The sequence below is a fragment of the Pseudophryne corroboree genome, chromosome 10 (genome assembly GCF_028390025.1).
Source record: "Pseudophryne corroboree isolate aPseCor3 chromosome 10, aPseCor3.hap2, whole genome shotgun sequence".
Classification (NCBI taxonomy): domain Eukaryota; kingdom Metazoa; phylum Chordata; class Amphibia; order Anura; family Myobatrachidae; genus Pseudophryne; species Pseudophryne corroboree.
Window position 1 is genome coordinate 145,953,170 of NC_086453.1, and position 20,495 is coordinate 145,973,664.

Consider the following 20,495-nt stretch of genomic DNA (forward strand, 5'->3'; position numbering starts at 1 on the left):
CCCAATGTTTCCCTGTGGAAACCAATGTAACCTGCTGCAGAAATGTATATACACCTTTAAGGAGTCCTGTCTTTAGCACCTGGTATAGTTAATTTACAGTCATACTGACAACTCTGCACCAGCCTCTCAGCTTTCTGCGCATAGCATGGTGCAGAGTATGAGGAAAAAGTAAATCGTTTGCACCCATCATTAGACAAAAAAGTAAATACAGTGCATACAATCTCAATGCCTAGCTTATACTAAAAATACTGCTGTATTATTAACATTTATTTATATAGTGCTACTATATTCCCAGTGGTGTCGAGAGGCAGGGGGAGCAGGTACAAATTACCCGGGCCCAGGCTGCTGGAGGGGCCGGGGTCCACTGACCCCCCCCCCAAGGACATAAGTACTCTGACTGGCAAGTGACGGTGCCATCCACCCGGTGATATCTTTGGGAAGATGTCGCCGCACATAGAAATCACAGAAAGTCTTTGCTCTCTACTGGCCATCGTCATCTTCTCTAATATCACTGGGAAGATAGAGCTGGTTGGTGAGGAGAGACCCGCTTCCAGATCAAGTAAGGTAGGAAGCCGGTTCGGGTGTGGTATAGCTCATAGACAGTTAAAAGATAGACAGTCATTAGTTAGACACTATATGGTCGACAGTCAAAAGTCAGACAGGGTCAAAAGTCAGACAGGGTCAAATGTCAGACAGTCAAATGTCAGACAGTCAAAAGTCAGACAGGGTCAAAAGTCAGACAGGGTCAAATGTCAGACAGTCAAAAGTCAGACAGGGTCAAAAGTCAGACAGGGTCAAAAGTCAGACAGGGTCAAAAGTCAGACAGTCAAAAGTCAGACAGGGTCATAAGTCAGACACACAAAAAATTATTTTTTTTGTGTTTTTAAACATTTTTAACCCAAAATTGGTGAAATTTGTCCGCTCGCCACGCTTCGGGCTCGGTGTCTCATTCCGCTCCGCTTCGCTCACCACAACTTTACTAAAAGGTAATAGTTTGTGTGACATGGATAGTAAATGAGGCAAAAGTTGTAAAAAACAGAAAAATCAAACATTTTTTGTGTGTCTGATTTTTGACTGTCTGACTTTTGATCCTGTCTGACTTTTGACTGTCTGACTTTTGATCCTGTCTGACTTTTGACTGTCTTACTTTTGACTGTCTGACTTTTGACCCTGTCTGACTTTTGACTGTCTGACTTTTGACCCTGTCTGACTTTTGACCCTGTCTGACTTTTGACTGTCTGACTTTTGACCTTGTCTGACTTTTGACCCTGTCTGACTTTTGACTGTCGACCATATAGTGTCTAACTAATGACTGTCTATCTTTTAACTATCTGTCTATAGACAGGAACCCAGCCGGTTCCCTCCCCCCTGCACCCCTATGTTAAAAAGGCGCCCCCCTATGTTAAAATGGCATCCCCCCTTGTGGAGCACGCTTGGCGGCCCCACAATTATTTTATTATTCAGTTATTTTTATACTAAAGGGCATAGTCATGCCCACTTAATAAGCCACGCCCCTAGGCCTTTACTGGGGCCCGATGTGGCTCTCAATGGCCCTGTATATTCCACAGTGTCCATGATACTCCACTTCATGCCAACTTATAGTATACACAGCAAATATGCAATTTGTACAGCAATGTGTACTATGCCACGTGATACCCATAACAGGATGTAATATGCCATGTTGTAAGCCTGACAAGTTTTTATATGTCAGGTATTGCACACAAGGTAATATGACTCTGTAAATTAAGTAAGCAAATAAGCTCAGCAGAAGGCAAGATTTCTGATTCTCTGGCCAGCAAGATGTGATACCATGTGCAGAAAGCCATCCTATGCCCAGGTGCCCTGTGCCTAGCTAGATGCCCCTGTACCCAGAAGAGGCGTAACTAGGGTAGGGTGAGTGGGGCACGTGCCCTGGGCGCCTTGGCAGGCCCAGCAGAGGGGGGGCGCCGCCGACGGCCAGGGCATCATGCCCCACTTGCCCCCGTCACGCCGCAATGTGAGGGGAGGAGAGCGCAGCGTCTCTCCCTCCCCTCACCGCTGCTGCCAGCACCAGCAGCGCTGCCAGCAGCGCTGCATGTGTCCGGTCTCCAGCGGCGTTAGCCAATCAGAGCTTGCGGACCGGCTCCTGATTGGCTGCCGGTCCGCGAGCTCTGACTGGCTAGCGAACCGGTGCCACATAGCCGCCGCTGGACACCTGAAGTGGAGATCTGGCACTGTGGGGCATGTATCTGGCACTGTGGGGCATGTATCTGGCACTGTGGGGCATTGTAACTGGCACTGTGGGGCATATATCTGGCACTGTGGGGCATTGTAACTGGCACTGTGAGGCATGTATCTGGCACTGTGGGGCATGTATCTGGCACTGTGGGGCATTGTAACTGGCACTGTGGGGCATGTATCTGGCACTGTGGGGCATGTAACTGGCACTGTGGGGCATGTATCTGGCACTGTGGGGCATTGTAACTGGCACTGTGAGGCATGTATCTGGCACTGTGGGGCATGTATCTGGCACTGTGGGGCATTGTAACTGGCACTGTGGGGCATGTATCTGGCACTGTGGGGCATGTAACTGGCACTGTTGGGCAATGTATCTAGCACTGTTGGGCAATGTATCTGGCACTGTGGGGCATTGTAACTGGCACTGTGGGGCATTGTAACTGGCACTGTGGGGCATGTAACTGGCACTGTTGGGCAATGTATCTGGCACTGTGGGGCAATGTAACTGGCCCTGTGGGGCATTGTAACTGGCACTGTGGGGCAATGTAACTGGCACTGTGGGGCATGTAACTGGCACTGTGGGGCATTTTCAGTGGCCACACCCCTTCTGGTGCGTGGCCACGCCCATTTTTTCGGTGCGCGCACATACTACTTTTGGTGGGTTTTTTTTGTTTTGTTTTTTGTTTTTTTTGGGGGGGGCACCACTCTTCATCTTGCCCTGGGCTCCGAAAACCCTAGTTACGCCTCTGGTACCCAGCATGATTCTATGTGCTTAGCAGGGAATTATGCACTCAGCAAGTGCCCTTGTTCAGCAAAAGACCTTGTGCCCAACAGGGTGCCCTGTTAACAGCAGGACACAATGTACCTTGAAAGATGCCATGTGCCCTGAGAGATGCCCTGCACCCAGCAGGATGTGCTGTGCTCTGCAAGTTACTCCATGTCAAGTACAATGCCCTGTAAGATACCCTCTGCCTAGCCAGACATCCTGTGAGGTTTCCAGCACCAACACCCGTCAATCAGTAACTTATCTAGACTTTGAGCATGTTGCCCCCTTTTCCCACGTCCACAGTTCTTTCTTATTCATTGATACGCTGGATGAGACAGCAGTGCCCTCTGTTGCGTGACACTTGAAATGACATGATAAAAAAAAGTTGAATGAAAATCTGTAGTGCCTGGAAAATGAATGGCTTACATCTGTGTTCCCATGAAGGAAGAACTTGTCTTCAGTATGTATTTATACAATGCTGACCTTTTCTAAAGAGGACTGGACTTGCTGGTGGGCCATGCATTTCACAGTCAGACACATCTCTCTGTTGATTTACATCTACCCAAGAAGCTTGCTTTCTCCGCCAATGAATCCCGTATAATCTTCCAAAGTAATGTCTGTCTTCATAATGGAGGTATGATAATCCTCTCACAATACAATAGGTTGGGGTATTTCCTAATACTGGACATGATGTGTGTGGCATTAATGCGGCAGGGCATGATGTCACTGAGGGCTTGGTCAGGTCAGGAGAGCCTTGAAAGTATTATGGAAATAAGGCAAAGCGGCAGTAAGTATATTTCCTCTGGTTTTCCCATAGCCAGCATACACATGCCCTGTGTGCAGTACACTTCAGCTAAGGATTTTGAGTTTACAAAATTCACAATTTGTAATTCTACAATTGGAGCTTGTGATTGGATTGCATATTAGAAACATAATAGATCATTATGTTTTGCAAACAGTGTGTTTAATATATGAAATAAACTGCCCTGGAGTTAATAATATTCACTGGGGCTAACAGAGTTAAGGAGTTACCAGCATATCTATCATCTGCACATAGGATATCCAATCATTGTGTGCACTGAGCTAACATTTGTAAGAATGCAGGTTCCAAATTCATTAGGAAGCAGTGACATTGGTGAGCAGGGCCCTCTATTTGTATGGGCTCAATGGGCAGTTGGTCAAGGGCCCCGGGAGTATAAGGGTCCTAGGTAGATAGCTGAGGGTCCCCTTTTTCCAGGGGTATCAGAGTTTTGAAAAACAACCCTGGGGAACCGGAGATATGTGACTTCAAAGCAATGGTCCCCATCCGAGCCTGTTAATTGGTCTTTCCAGCCAGATATCTCGAGTTCTGTCTGACTTAGAGTTTTGTTTTGAGGGTATTTTCTAAAAGCCGGGACTCTCCCCTTTTGGTGTACACTGGCAACTTGTCTGTACTATGCCCAGAACCAGAGATATCAGCCTTCCAGCAGATGGTCCCTGCTCTACCTCCACACGCCTGGGATGTAGTTTTATATTTTCGTTGGCGGATTGCTCTGGCTCCTGAACTCTGATCACCAAATCTCAGTACCTCCTGAAAGATGGGACATTCTAGTTTTGTATCCAATTGAGAGCTAAGAAATCTATATCCAGGAACTGGAGATATCTGCAGTCAAGCAAGCTGCCCTCCCACTGGAAAATTATGAATATTAAGCCCACTTCACTATCCCCCCCCTTCCCTGTGTATTAAACACCCCCTACCACCCTGGAAGTCATGTACTGGGGCTCCTTCATTCAGCCCATTGCCCCCTTGTACAGTTTAGTGTTCTCCCTCCCGCCCAGAGCCAGCCCTAACCAATATGATGCCGTAGGGAAGAATATGGCTGGTGCCCCTTAGCACCGCCGCTAGTTCCGCCTATGACCCTGCACCCCTTTCCCAGCACCATCATTTCCCAGCAGTCCTCATTTTGGTGCTCCTACCCCCTATATTTGAAATGTGAACAGTGCGGACAAAAAGAGGCGTGTTCTTGCTGGGAAGGGGCATGGCCACACAATAGTACCCCCAATTCAAATTATACCAAACAGTAGTGCAACTTTATTCACATTTTATCATGTGATAGTGTCCCTTATTCACGTTACCTCACATAGTATTACCACTTTACTTTATATACGTTACTCCTCACAGTAGTGCCTCTTATTCACATTACATCACACTGACTTACCCCTTATTCACATTACACCACACCATATTGCTCTTTATTCACTTTAGACCACACAGTAGTGCCCTTTCTATATGGCCTCTAACACTGTGACCTCTGCCTCTGCTTGGATACAGATGTGTCCTCATACATCTTGCCTCAATATGCCATGTAGCAGGAGATGCCTTGGGTGAGTCAGCTGGCAGCTCAGCTAACGTCGGGCGCCTTTTTGACGAAATTGCGTCTTATTTGCATTATGTGGCTAGGATGCACAAGCAGCTTCTGCTGATTAAAATGATATGCGGCATGCCTATATTCTGTGTGTAGCATTTCATATGCAGATACAGCCGCAGTCACACACAGAATATAGGCATGGTGCATATCATTTTAATCAGCAGAAGCTGCTTGTGCCCCTAGGCATACCAAATGCCCTAGGCATTTGCCTAGTTTGCATATGCCTAGGACCAGGTCTGCTCCCATCCCATCTCCCACCATCTGTGTAGTAAATGAGTAATTAGCAGATAGTACTGCTCCAGGTCCTACATGCTGAGCAGAAGACAGAACACCGCCTACTGCCAGCGGGACATCAAAGCTGCCGCTGCTAGCACCCCCACCCCTCCTGCTGGAGGATAGGTTGGGGCCCCAGTGCATAGGCGTATTTAACGCTAGGCGACCTAAGCGGTTGCCTAGGGCCCAACAGGTCCCAACGGGCCCGTAAATCCCTCCTGCTGTATCCCGCGGAGATCCGCTGCTCACTTGGAGTTGCTCCCCACCGACGGGCACTTCACAGCGGTGGACATAGAGAGAGCATGCTGCCGCTGATTGATAGGGAGGATATTCCCCCATGGGCCCGTACCCGGGCCGCTGACAGACCAGTTGAAAGCATTATTGCATGTCCCGGCAGCCTGTCTGCGCAGTGATTGTAGTGTGACAGCTGCCGGGTGCCTGCTCCGCCTCCCCAGTGCATGCCGCTCTGCTCGTCGTTGTGGTGTGAGAGGAGAGAGAGGAGGTGCGCTGTCCTCACACTCCTGGTGGCAATTGAGGAGCCCACAGTCAGCGCATTCACCAACCATGAGAATCGGCTGACTCAATGTAGTACTCCGCTGCCGGCCTTAACAAACAAGTAGACAGTGAGTGGCCTAGCTGAAGAGAGAAGTTAGGCCCCTCCCCACCCCTCCTCTCAACTCCACATCACTGTGACTGTGAGCGCTGTTGGTGTGTGGCACCGCCGCTCCTGATTGGCTGCCGGTCCTCGGCAGATTAGAAATAGTGGTGGTCATAGGAACCGCACCAAAGCCGCCGACCACAGCCTCCTCTGCTGCACCGCCACCGCCTTCAGCCTCCTTTGCACCTCCGCCAACTCCCACAGCCTCCTCCTCTGCATCATCTCCAACAACCACAGCCTCCAACACCCCGGGTTGACCACAGCCTCCTCATCCACCGAACCGCAGACCACAGCCTTCTCCGCACCGCCATTGCTCAATAGGTACTTTTACCCTGCTGCCTTTCTCTCTCCTTTCTTTTCCTGCTGTCCCTCTCTCTGTCACTCTCCCTCTTCCTGTCCTTCTGTCACTCTCCCTGTCACTATGTCCCTGCTGTCACTTTCCCTGAATTCTGTCTCATACTGTGTGCTATAATGTAAATTTCAGCTCATACCGTATGCTATAATGCGAATTTCAGCTCATACTGTGCTATAATGTGAATTTCGGCTCATACCTTGTGCCATACTGTGAATTCCGGCTCATACCATGTGGCATAATGTGAATTTTGGCTCATACCGTGTGGCATAATCTGAATTTTGGCTCATACCATGTGGTATAATGTGAATTTCTGCTTATACTGTGTGGTATAATGTGAATTCGGCTCATACTGTGTGCTATAATGTGAATTTTGGCTCATACCGTGTGGCATAATGAGAATTTTGGCTCATACCGTGTGCTATAATGTGAATTTCAGCTCATACAGTGTGGTATAATGTGAAAGGGGCACCAGTACTAGATAGTATTAGGGGTCCTACTATTGTGATGCATAATGTGTATAAGGGTTATATGGTGTGGGAAGCTACATTGAAGGGCACGCCCCCTATTGAGTGACCACATAATTACCGCCTTCACTTTTTCATACCCCCACTTCGACCACAATATATGATAATATAAATAAGGAGTAATATGGTGTGGCATCATGTTTATAGGCTGTCAGTGCTATGGATTATTTGTGGGATTTCCCAAATTGGTGTCTTGCTTAGGGTCCCATGAAATCTAAATCCGCCTCTGGTTAAAGCGACCCTGTTGGTGAGGCAAGACTGCAGCATCCATGAATACGTGATGCCACTGATTTCTAGTGAATTGTTAGACCATCTTCTCATGACTATGCCTGGTTTGTTCCTGGCAAACAGCACCTTATCTACTATATAAAAGTGAAAATGTGTCCTTCTGTCTGTCTTTCTATACAAATCCACAGTTTACAAGCAAAGATCATGAAATTTGGCATACGAGTGTATTAAAACACTCCGGAGGTAACTAAAAAAATTATAAATCCCTATAGCACCCCTAGGGGGCGGGACAGCAGCACAGAGTATATCAGGAGACAGCATAACTCCGGAATTGCTGGACCCATGTACTCCACAATTGGTACACATCTGCCTTACACTCTGGAAACAAACTCTGTGGGGGGAAGACACCCCTAGCACCCCTAGGGGTGAGGCAGCAGCACTGAGTATTTCAGCAGACAGTATAACTGTGGAAGGCCTGGAGCACTTTACACCAAACTTGGTACACATCTGACTTACAATCTGGGAACAAACTCTGTGGGGGTTAGACACCCCTTGCACCCATAGGCGTGGGACAGCAGCACAGAGTATTTCAGGAGAAAGCATAACTCCCAAATGCCTGAACCAATTTACAACAAACTTGGTACACATATGACTTACAAGCTGGAAACAAACGCCGTGGGGGTAAGACACCCCTAGCACTCCTAGGGACGAGGCAGCAGCACAAAATTTTTCAGCAGACAGCATAACTCTGGAATGCCTGGAGCAATTTACACCAAACTTGCTACACATGTGACTTACACTCTGGGAACAAATACTGTGGGGGTAACACACCACTAGCACCCCTAGGGGTAGGCCAGCTGCACAGACTATATCAAGACATGCATGATATGTCAGTGATGACAGGCCTGCATGTGACAGGGCCAGTGATATGATGTGAGGAGGGGAATAGCACAAACCCACACACAAAGAGTTATATAGTGGAAGTAGCACGGTCCCCCAGCAGCACAGAGTATATCAGGAGATACATAATGTGCTGCGCTATATTAGAAACTGTAAAAAAAAAAGATAATTTCACAGGGGCACCGACATAATGTGAGGAAGGGAATGGAGGCAGCATGAAGCCACAGACTGAGAGTTGTATAGTGGGAAAAGCAGGGTCCCTTGGGGGACCAAAAAGGGGACCGGCCACTACACAAATTGCGTCAGGGAAGCAAGATATGCCTATATACTAGATCTCCAACCAACGTAAATTAACGAACAACTATCATTCTAATTTACTATCCTCATCCCGTAGCGAAGCACGGGTATTCAGCTGTCTACAATGTCATTTATACTGTGTGTTTAATATTTAAATTCATTTTTGTAAACAATATAATATAAAGAGGATTCTCATATATCAGATAGATCATTACAAGCTTTAGCAACATACCTCCAATCATTTGCAGAGTGTCTCTCCATAGTATTAGATGTTGTAGACAGCCAGACATAGTGCTCTTAAACCGTCTCCAGCATCTCTTGTGTTCCTTCCAATTATCCATTTCTCTATTCTTTGCAATATTTCTTTCCTTTTTTTTCCTTCATAAACAAGAAGAAAAGTTGAGTTACTTTAAGAAAAGGGTTACAGATCTTTTCGCTCTTTTAAAGTTCTTTTTATGTTATTTGGGTCTTTCTTACAGGGATGCTACAGGAAAGTGTATGATAATGTGTCAGGCATTACGATGTGTGGCATACTATATCACGGGCATTGTGGTATGTGGTATAATGTCTCAGGGGCATTGCAGTGTGGCATAATGTATAACGTGCATTGCGGTGTGTGGCATAGGGTATAACGGGCATTGCAGTATGTGTCACAGGCATTACGGTGTATGGTATACTATATCACGGGCATTGTGGTATGTGGTATAATGTCTCAGGGGCATTGCAGTGTGGCATAATGTATAACGTGCATTGCGGTGTGTGGCATAGGGTATAACGGGCATTGCAGTATGTGTCACAGGCATTACGGTGTATGGTATACTATATCACGGGCATTGTGATATGTGGTATAATGTCTTAGGGTCATTGCAGTGTGTGGCATAATGTATCACGGACATTGCGGTGTGTGTCATAATGTGTCACAGACATTGTATGTGCTATAATGTATCAGGGGCATTGCGGTGTGTGGCATAGGGTATAACGGGCATTGCGGTATGTGTCACAGGCATTATGGTGTATGATATACTATATCACAGGCATTGTGATATGTGGTATGTCTCAGGGTCATTGCGGTGTGTGTCATAATGTGTCACAGACATTGTATGTGCTATAATGTATCAGGGGCATTGCAGTGTGTAGCATAATGTATAACTGGGATTGCGATTCCTGTCATAATGTGTCACAGGCATTACGGTGTGTGGCATAATGTGTCGGGGGCATTATGGTGTGTGGCATATTGTGTCATGTGCATTATTGTGTGCGGCATAATGTCTAAGGGCCATTGCAGTATGTGGCATAATGTATACTGGGCATTACTATAAGGAGGAAAAATGACAAATAATGTAAGGGGCATGAATCCGGATTATTTTTCTTTCCTGTGGTGGCTAACGTCTGGGCGTGCAGGTTGCTAAACTGGGGTATGAGGTAGTCTTTTCCTGCAATGCCACGCCCCTTTATACAAAGCCACACCCATTTCAACGAAGCCACGCCCCTTTTGTGGGGCGCGTGCATGTTTATCCCTTTACTAGTGCCAATTATGGGGGAGGGGGGGGGGGGGGGGCAATAATTTTTTGGCTTGGGGGAGAAAAATGTCTAGTTACGCCACTGCAGTATAGAGTGGGAATTCTGGCCTATAACCATGTGGAAAGGAGTAAATTCTGATCCCTCCTTGGCAGACTTTATTTTCCTTCCCTCCTGATTATGGCAGATTTGTTCTGCACATGCAAAATAATAGTACTTTACCTATTGGAGGATCTGTCCCAGTAATGATTGTTTTTTTTTTGTATTTTTTTGCTTTTTAAGTGTCCCTAAATGTGATTTGTGGCAATAAGACATGATACATTTCAGGGCCCTACTTCAGAGAACCATAAGTGTCATATTTATTAAATGATATTTGTGGGCAATAGTATTTGGGAGCTTGCCGCATTTTTTAAGTAGTGTAGTCATTTATTATGAAAGCACTCTGTGGGCCTGATTCAGACCTGATTGCTGCTGTACTTTTTTGCACAGCGGGCAATCAGGTCATAACTGCGCATGCGTATGCTCCGCAATGCACACACCCATTGGACAACAACAACGGGCATCGCCAGTCAGCGACAGGATGGTGCAAAAATTTCATCCGCCTGGGCGTTCGCAAGGTGATTGACAGGAAGAGGCCGTTTGTGGGTGGTAACTGACCATTTACTGGGAATGTCTGGAAAAACGCAGGCGTACCCAAGCGTTTTCAGGGAGGGTGTCTGACGTCGGCTCTGGCTCCGATCAGCCTGATGTGATCGCACTGAAGGAGTAAGTCCTGGGCTGCGCAGAGACTGCACACACTGGGGTATATTTACTAACATTCGTAATTCTCCCGATTTGGTGGGAGAATAATCACGAATGACATCGAAAGTGTAAAACTGCAACTTTTTGAATTTATTACGACTAATTTACTAAGCTGCCGTATTCTGCATTTTCGGGTTTTCCGATGTCGATGTCATTCGTGTTTTTTTTTAGTTTTTTACGGCAGTGATTAGCAAAACACTGCCGACTTTTTCTAAATGAATCTCGGCCGGATTTGTGTGATCCGTGCTGGGGTTCATATTTTTTTTTTTTTTTAAATAAGCACTGTAAAACTGTAAAAAAAAATGGCGTGGGGTCCCCCCTCCTAAGCATAACCAGCCTCGGGCTCTTTGAGCTGATCCTGGTTGCAGAAATATGGGAAAAAAATGACAGGGGTTCCCCCATATTTAAGCAACCAGCATCGGGCTCTGCGCCTTGTCCTGGTTCCAAAAATACGGGGGACAAAAAGCGTAGGGGTCCCCCGTATTTTTAAAACCAGCACCGGGCTCCACTAGCTGGACAGATAATGCCACAGCCGGGGGTCACTTTTATACAGTGCCCTGCGGCCGTGGCATCAAATATCCAACTAGTCACCCCTGGCCGGGGTACCCTGGGGGAGTGGGGACCCCTTCAATCAAGGGGTCCCCCCCCCAGCCACCCAAGGGCCAGGGGTGAAGCCCGAGGCTGTCCCCCCCATCCAATGGGCTGCGGATGGGGGGCTGATAGCCTTTTTGTAAAAGTGATTGATATTGTTTTTAGTAGCAGTACTACAAGGCCCAGCAAGCCTCCCCCGCATGCTGGTACTTGGAGAACCACAAGTACCAGCATGCGGCGGAAAAACGGGCCCGCTGGTACCTGTAGTACTACTACTAAAAAAATACCCAAAAAAAGACAATACACACACACCTTGAAAGTAAAGTTTTATTACATGCATCCACACAAACATACATACATACTTACCTTATGTTCACACGAGGGTCGGTCCTCTTCTCCAGTAGAATCCATGGGGTACCTGTTGAATAAATTATACTCACCAGATCCAGGGTACCAGGCTCCTCGGATAATCCTTTTGTAATCCACGTACTTGATTAAAAAAAAAAAACGGAGACCCAAGCCACGCACTGAAAGGGGACCCATGTTTTCACATGGGTCCCCTTTCCCCGAATGCCAGAAACCCACTCTGACTTCTGTCTAAGTGGGTTTCTTCAGCCAATCAGGGAGCGCCACGTTGTAGCACCCTCCTGATCGGCTGTGTGCTCCTGTACTGTCTGACAGGCGGCACACGGCAGTGTTACAATGTTGCGCCTATGCGCTCCATTGTAACCAATGGTGGGAACTTTCTGCTCAGCGGTTGACCGAAAGTGACCTCACCGCTGACCACAAAGTTCCCACCATTGGTTACAATGGAGCGCATAGGCGCTACATTGTAACACTGCCGTGTGCCGCCTGTCAGACAGTACATGAGCACACAGCCGATCAGGAGGGTGCCAAACGTGGCGCTCCCTGATTGGCTGAAGAAACCCACTTAGACAGAAGTCAGAGTGGCTTTCTGGCATTCGGGGGAAAGGGGTCCCATGTGAAAACATGGGTCCCCTTTCAGTGCGTGGCTCGGGGTCTCCGTTTTATTTTTTTAATCAAGTACGTGGATTACAAATGGATTATCCGAGGAGCCTGGTACCCTGGATCTGGTGAGTATAATTTATTCAACAGGTACCCCATGGATTCTACTGGAGAAGAGGACCGACCCTCGTGTGAACATAAGGTAAGTATGTATGTATGTTTGTGTGGATGGATGTAATAAAACTTTACTTTCAAGGTGTGTGTGTATTGTCTTTTTTGGGGTATTTTTTTAGTAGTAGTACTACAGGTACCAGCGGGCCCATTTTTCCGCCGCATGCTGGTACTTGTGGTTCTCCAAGTACCAGCTTGCGGGGGAGGCTTGCTGGGCCTTGTAGTACTGCTACTAAAAACAATATCAAACACTTTTCACAAAGGCTATCAGCCCCCCATCCACAGCCTATTGGATGGGGGGGACAGCCTCGGGCTTCACCCCTGGCCCTTGGGTGGCTGGGGGGGGGACCCCTTGATTGAAGGGGTCCCCACTCCCCCAGGGTACCCCGGCCAGGGGTGACTAGTTGGATATTTGATGCCATAATCTGTCCAGCTAGTGGAGCCCGGTGCTGGTTTTAAAAATACGGGGGACCCCTACGCTTTTTGTCCCCCGTATTTTTGGAACCAGGACCAGGCGCAGAGCCCGATGCTGGTTGCTTAAATATGGGGGAACCCTTGTCATTTTCTTTCCCATATTTCTGCAACCAGGATCGGCTCAAAGAGCCCGAGGCTGGTTATGCTTAGGAGGGGGGACCCCACGCAATTTTTTTTCAATAGATTAACACTTTCCCACCCCTTCCCACTGATATACATGCACGGATCTCATGGATCCGTGCATGCCTATCCAAACACGGCTCAAAAAAGCAGGTCTGTTTTTTTTTAGCACTTTTTTACGATTTTGTATTTTTTCACGGCAGTGTTTGTTTTTTTTTTGCTTTGCACTTCTTAGTAAATTACCGAGATTCATACTTAAACAGCCGCGTTTTGACCGATGGTGTATTCATTCGTATTTTTTTTGTTGGACTTCAAAAAAAATACGAATGCCCTCATCACTGCCGAGATTTGAGTTTAGTAAATTCCCGAGATGACACTTTGAAGAAAAAACGGCATCTCGGTCAAAATCGGGACCTTAGTAAATATACCCCACTGAGTGAGGTTCGAATGGATTTGCAGCTGCCCGCATGCGATTGCACATTTGCACGGGCAAATTATCACTCCCCCTTGGGCGGCAACTATTCAGTCGCAGGTCAACAACATTTGCCGCACAGTGATCAGGTCTGAATCACCCTCTGTTATTGTTCACAAAAGCAGTACCCGTAGCTCTCTATGGGTTATCCGATAATGCCAGTCTATACCAGCTTTTATTGCTTGTTGTGTTGCTACCAGGGCTAATGACAATGCAACACCCGTATTAACCAACTCTGGATTTTACAGCCTATATACATATGAATAGAGTAAAGCCAAGTATACAGAAAAGTGTTTATTTTAGGTAAACAATTGATCTGGAGTGTTGGTAGGAAATGTGTGGTTGTGCTTTGTTTGGCAAGGCATGTTGGTACATGTTAAATCATCAACAGAGGGAGAGCCACTAAAGCCAGGGCTTAGCATATGGAATGCAGCTAAAATACATAATTACAGGTCTCTAAAGTGAAAGGCTACTTTTGCCTTAGACAGTATGTAATCTATCACATTATTCCCCCGCTATGGTATACAGCCACACTGACAGGTTCCGTCTTCACTACACCGCCTAACACTGCTGGCGTCTCCCCATCTGTGCTGAGATCTAAGGGCCTATTTCAGCATGGAACACTGCTGCGGCAGCGTTCGTAAGTGTGCGCTGAAGCCCTGTTAAGTGTGCACACGCGCAGCAGCCGCACTGTGTGTGCGCACACAATGAGATGCAAAAGCATCTCACATCTCACAGCATTCACATCTCTCAGTGTGCGCACGTGCAGTGCAGCTGCTGCATGTGCTCACACTTCACAGGGCTTCAGCATCTGAACGCTGCCCGCAACAGAATTCCATGCTGAGTTAGGCCCTAGGTCCAAAGGAGGGCTACTTTTGTGTTTTGAAAGAAAAAGTTAATTACTGTACATCTGGTGGACATGACAATCTACAGTAAGTACTGGGTATGGATCATTAGGTCAACCCTAATTAGGTTGACGCTCAATAGGTCATCCCCAATGGTCAACATGGAAAAGGTGCCATTGTAACGAGATAATACATTTTATTCACTTCAGCTGTCAGTGGTTTTAATGTTATGGTTGATGGGTGTATTTTGATGCATTATAAATGCAAAAATAAAAAACCAATGGGTTTAAACTTGCAAATATTTTGATATGCTACCTCCCAGAATACATAGAACATGTTTATTGTCATGAATCATAGATGCCTCCATTTTAACATTTTCTACTGCCATAACTGTAGGGAAGTGTCTCTTGAGGGACCCTTCTGTGTTTGATATCGGGATGTGGCATCAGAGCGCAGCACCGATGGTGGAGTCATTGCAGGTTTTTGAGTTTGACTCCAGCTACGAGACAATCATGCCTCACGAAGCGACAAACAAATCCACTAGGTCCGGCCAATATTAGTGTTCAGTTTATCAGAAGAGAGAGCAGAAGATGAACCTCAGATGAAAAAGAGCTCCAGTGGCCACGGAAGAGACTAGAAGACACTGAATTCAAGCAAAAAGACTTCAGGGAAATCTGGAGAACACTGTCGGCTGGCAGTTGAGCCTTGAGGACCGCGGAAGTTCCCAACAAAGAAAGAAGCTGAGGACCGTGGAGGCCTTCGGAGGTGGCACGCAAAACACTTTAATGAAGCCCCCACTGTAGTCTACCTTCATACCCCCTAGACCAAGGGCCAGATTAATAATGGGGCACATGGAGCTCCAGCTCCAGGCCTACACATAAAAATAGGCCCAACATCATAGCAGCATGAGGATCACTAGCCACAAGGTGGCCTCATGGTTAATTATAACTATTAAGATTGAAATTCTATTTTTCCTCACAAAATTATGCAATCTTTTAAATGTTTTTTTTACATATTTAGGGAGACATTGTAGCTAATAGTGTTGAGGATGTACACGCCCACATGGCTCTGGCCACACCCACACAGCACTTATCAAACCTCACACGTTTCTCAAAATAGGCCCTTGAATATTTTCAGCTCCAGGCCCATGTGGCCTTTAATCCGGCCCTGCCTAGACCACCAGGTGAATGGGCGCTAAGCTTGCACCCCTTATCTAGAATGGGCACTAGGCCCATGCCCCAAAGATAGAACAGGCAGTAGGCTCGTGCCCCAAAGTTAGGATTTCTGCACTTGTTAGTAAATGGGCGGCCAGGAATGGCTCACTCTGCTCTCAGGAAAGGTAGCTGAATATAGCTCCAATGCAAAATCTCTCACAGGATCCATTATTCTTTTTCCATTAGGCCCATGGGTTTCCTTAGTTAGAAAGATTTGCGTGGCACATGTTTAGTTTAGAGAGAGCCCCTCAGTTGTGTTTTCTGGTTTTCTTACAAGGCGCTGTATAAATCCACGAGTCAAGGTGACTCCGGTGTAAAGTCGCAGTTTCTGCCTAGTGTGAAAGCACACATAGGTTAAACTCTGAGGTCAAATATGCCGATAATGATCTTCCAATCTACCCCATGGGGGCACACCTGTTAAAGCAAGGCGTTCCCACTATATAAAGCAGTTAACTTCCTGATCCCTTGTCTTGTTCATTTCTTTTAAATTCCATTCCGCATCTGTCTGTACTACACATAACTTATGGATCATCCTCGCAAGGGACTCTGGTAACAGGACATCTGAGGTGAGCACCAAAGAGGGACCACCCCTTACATAACCAAAGAAGGCCCTCAATGGGGCCCATTTATCAAGGATTACATATTGAGGGGGACATTTACTAAGCAGTGATAAGAGCGGAGAAGTGAGCCAGTGAAGAAGTGCCCATGGCAACCAATCAGCACTGAAGTAACATCTATAATTTGCATACTATAAAATTATACAGAGCTGCTGATTGGTTGATGCGGAAACTTCTCAACTGGCTCACTTCTCCGCTCTTATCACTGCTTAGTAAACGTCCCCCTGAATGCGATCTGGGCAGGACTCACGGCATGCCCCCACGCACCCCTCCGTCGAGCATGCACGCACCTTCAATGCGTGTGCACACGAGGATTCCAGGGACAAATTCCGGCCCCAGTCCGTCCCTGAATGCATACTGTACATACTAGAAAATGTACACAATGTACACAATATCGGCACAAAAGGTTGTCAACAAATGTCGTGCAGCACGTCAGATCCAGTCATCCGATAACTGCTTCTGGAAAGCTACTAGGATCTGTTTGCTGCCTACACACTCTGAGATTATTGAGCCAAAAATAATCTGTTCATCCCGATTATAGCACAGCGTGTGCCTAACTTTAGTCTATTAATAACAGCAGGTAAACGACTTTCACCTTCACCTTTATTTTTATTATAATTCCTTTTTTGAAAGTGTCAACACATTACAACACACTGCGGTGAAGGAATATAAATACATTCATGAAATAGTTAAAATTAGCCTGAGTTTATAGACTACAGGACCATACACACTAGACGAGAAAGTAAAAGATATCGCTCAGAAGGGCCAATCTGAGCGAGATCTTTTACAATCTCGTCTAGTGTGTACACTCAACGTCGTTAAGGATGCGCGCTCCTGCACATCGTTAACGACCCTCCCCGTCTGTACATGTACATACGAGGGATGTCCTTGTTAGCGACAGCCATGCTGCAGATGGGCGTCATTTCCCCCGCCACCCCAACCCCACCCCCGCCCTGCTGGCATTGGTATGCACTTGTCTATGCCGGCACCCCGACGGGTCCCCGACGCTGCCAATGTCGGCGGGGACTTGTCTAGTGTGTATGGGCCCTAAGAGGAAGAATATACAGGGAATATTTTACACATAAAATAGCAGAACAATAGTTCCTGGTGAGGAAAGAGTCTGTAACAAGTTGACCCTTATATGATATTTGCATTCTTACACAGTAACTAAGGAAGTCTCTGCCATTTACTAACAAGGAAATAGTTAGCTTAGTACAAAAGCTATTCTATTATGTCAGCACATCTACCATGAGTTTCAGGTAACAGATAATTGTTCAGAGGCTGAAAAAGCATGGTCATTGTTCTACTGCAGCACACTGAACAAGAGTCAAATATTGCCAAGGCACACTCACATATAATGGTGATGCATGGTGCAGTTACGTGTCCTAGGATGTCATGTCGCAACTTCTCCATAGGTAACGCCTGAGCCACATCTGAGAAAACCAGAAGAGCCTAACACTGCCCGGGCCCAAAATTAGAACTGGCTCTGCAACCACTAAACCCACCAGTATCTATCGTTCCAGGGCCTCAGTAGCGGCAAAACACTGACGGGCCTGGCTGTGCTTCTATGGTGGCACACCTGGAAACTGTTCCGGGCACACTAGTGTGCCACGGCACAGTGGTTGAAAAACACTGGTTTAGGACCACATTAAGCAAGGATTGCAAATTCTGCTTTTTATCAGAATTTGCATTCCTTTTGTTCGCATGCTGGGGGCCGCCCATCGCAGGGCAAGGTCATCCAGCATGCTAACCGCTGCCCCCCCCCCCCCCTCTGAGAGCATGCTGAAATTGCACATGCACCACAATTTTAGCATGATCGCAGAAAGTAGGGTAGCTTCCTGCGGCGCAGCCTGGCTGCGACTACTGCAGGAGGGCCGCTGCTATCTTTCTGATCGGAGCAGCTGCATGTGACATCACGCAGCTGCCCGATCATGCCCACGTCACGCCCCCAGCTCAACTGCCACTGCCTCCATTTCCATGACGACGACGCTGCCATAATGCTTTGTCTCCACCTAGGAAATGGAGCGTTACCGCCCCCTCCCATCCCATGAACACCTCTGCCTGATTAACAGCCAGAGGCGTTCGCATTTATTGCGGGGTACCACAGAAAAATGCAGACGCATGTGTAGAATGGGCCCTGCGTATGCGCCCGCATAATTTTAGTATTTTTTGTGGTTGGATTGCTAGTTGCGATCCAACCTGAATGAGGGCATTGATTCAGTAAATGCCTATTATCGTGAGTTATAAGACCATGTAATTTACCCTTCCTATTTAAAACTACATAATTAAACTACATATTTAAAATAAGTGCTAACCAATAAAGCACTAAACAAAAACTGATTTCCCAAACATTTCACTGATATCCTACTAATCCGTTCCCAAGATCCTGTATCAAAATGTAACATCAAGTGTGGTCTTCCCACATTTCCTGTAAATACATCCTCTTCAGCTCCACTTCTCAGTGCTGCCAGCATAAGATTTCCCACAACCATGTTACCAGCTGGCGTCACATGTACAACTAGATCCTGTTACAGGAGTAGTACAAGTAGAATAGTAAGAATGTCCAGCCAGAGCCACAAAAGTGCTCAATGGGCCTAAGTCAGGTTGGATCGCAGTGCGCAATCCAACCGGAATTATTGAGAAAAAGATGCGGCCGCTGCACAGCGCCCGTCCTGCACATGTGCCCGCATTTTCTGCGGGGGGACCGTATAAAATGCGATCGCCTCTGCCTGTCAATCAGGCGGTCGCGGGGCTGGGGGGGAAGGGGAATGCTCTGTTTCCAGGGAGGAGATGGAGGGTTGCGGGGGCAGAGACTGAACGACTGGGGGGGGAGGGGGGGGGCGGTGCGGTGCAAATGGGGGCATGATCGCGGCAGCTGCGTGACGTCATGCGCAGCCGCCGCTTTTGGGAAGATGCCGGTGAGTCTCCTGCAGGCACAACTAAGCTGCTCTGGCAGGAGGCTTCCTCTATTTCTGCTGACAAGCAGAAATTGCAATGCGATCGCAATTTCTGCTTGTTGAAGGTGGGGAGGCGGCTGGCAGCATGCTGGGCGGCCTTGCCCTGCGATGCGTGGCCCGTAGCATGCGATCCAAAGGATAGCAAATTCTGCTACTTACCAGATTACTGAATTAGGGGGGTCATTCCGAGTTGATTGCTCGCTAGCTAGTTGTAGCAACCGTGCAAACGCTATGCCGCCGCCCAATGGGAGTGTATTTTGGCTTAGCAGAAGTGCGGATGGTTGTATCGCAGGGGGCGGCTACAAACATTTTTTGTGTAGTTTCAGAGTAGCTCAAAAGCTACTCAGGTCTTGCAATCACTTCAGACCATTCAGTTCCGGATTTAACGTCACAAACCCGCCCACCGTTCGCCCAGCCACGCCTGCATTTGCATTTTTCCTGGCACGCCTGCGTTTTTCTGCACACTCCCTGAAAACGGTCAGTTGCCACCCAGAAACGCCAACTTCATGTCAATCACTCTGTGGCAAGCAGTGCGACTGAAATGCATCGCTAGACCCTGTGCAAAGCTACATTGTTCGTTGTGCCCGTACGTTGCGCGTGCGCATTGCTCCGCATACACATGCGCAGAACTGACGACTTTTAGCCTGATCGCTGCGCTGCGAACAAATTCAGCTAGCGATCAACTCGGAATGACCCCCTATGCCCGATATCAATTTTTCCAGTGCAAAATGAGTATATGGCATAAAATAAAAAGACCTTAAGATTGAAAAAGCTTGAACAGGATGGAAAACTGTTATGTGCAGACTAGTGGCGGAAATTAGCGAGCGGTGGGCCCAGGTGCAACAAAATGCTTTGGGCCCCCCTCTCATCCCATCTAAATCCATCCCCTCACCCCCAACTCCGAATTAGGGATTCTTTGAATGCTCCCGTATTTTATATATATATATATATATATATAGTGAAAAAAGGAGTCTGTGGCACTCAAGGTCTTATCCAAAAGTTGATTGTATTTAAAACATCAAAAACAGGGACATTTGATGTCCCTGTTTTTGATGTTTTAAATACAATCAACTTTTGGATAAGACCTTGAGTGCCACAGACTCCTTTTTTCACTATTGTCTTC

At 47.1% G+C, this 20,495-nt stretch overlaps 1 protein-coding gene across 3 annotated transcripts in view; it reads right to left on the bottom strand.

Annotated features, from left to right (window-relative positions):
- Positions 1-20,495, bottom strand: part of TMC4 (transmembrane channel like 4) — a 194,820-nt gene that overhangs the window by 136,729 nt on the left and 37,596 nt on the right. For all 3 annotated transcript variants that reach the window (XM_063942866.1, XM_063942865.1, XM_063942864.1), the window contains one exon: positions 8,859-9,004. In XM_063942866.1, coding sequence (XP_063798936.1) covers positions 8,859-9,004 — 146 coding nt within the window. The remainder of the gene's footprint in view (positions 1-8,858; positions 9,005-20,495) is intronic.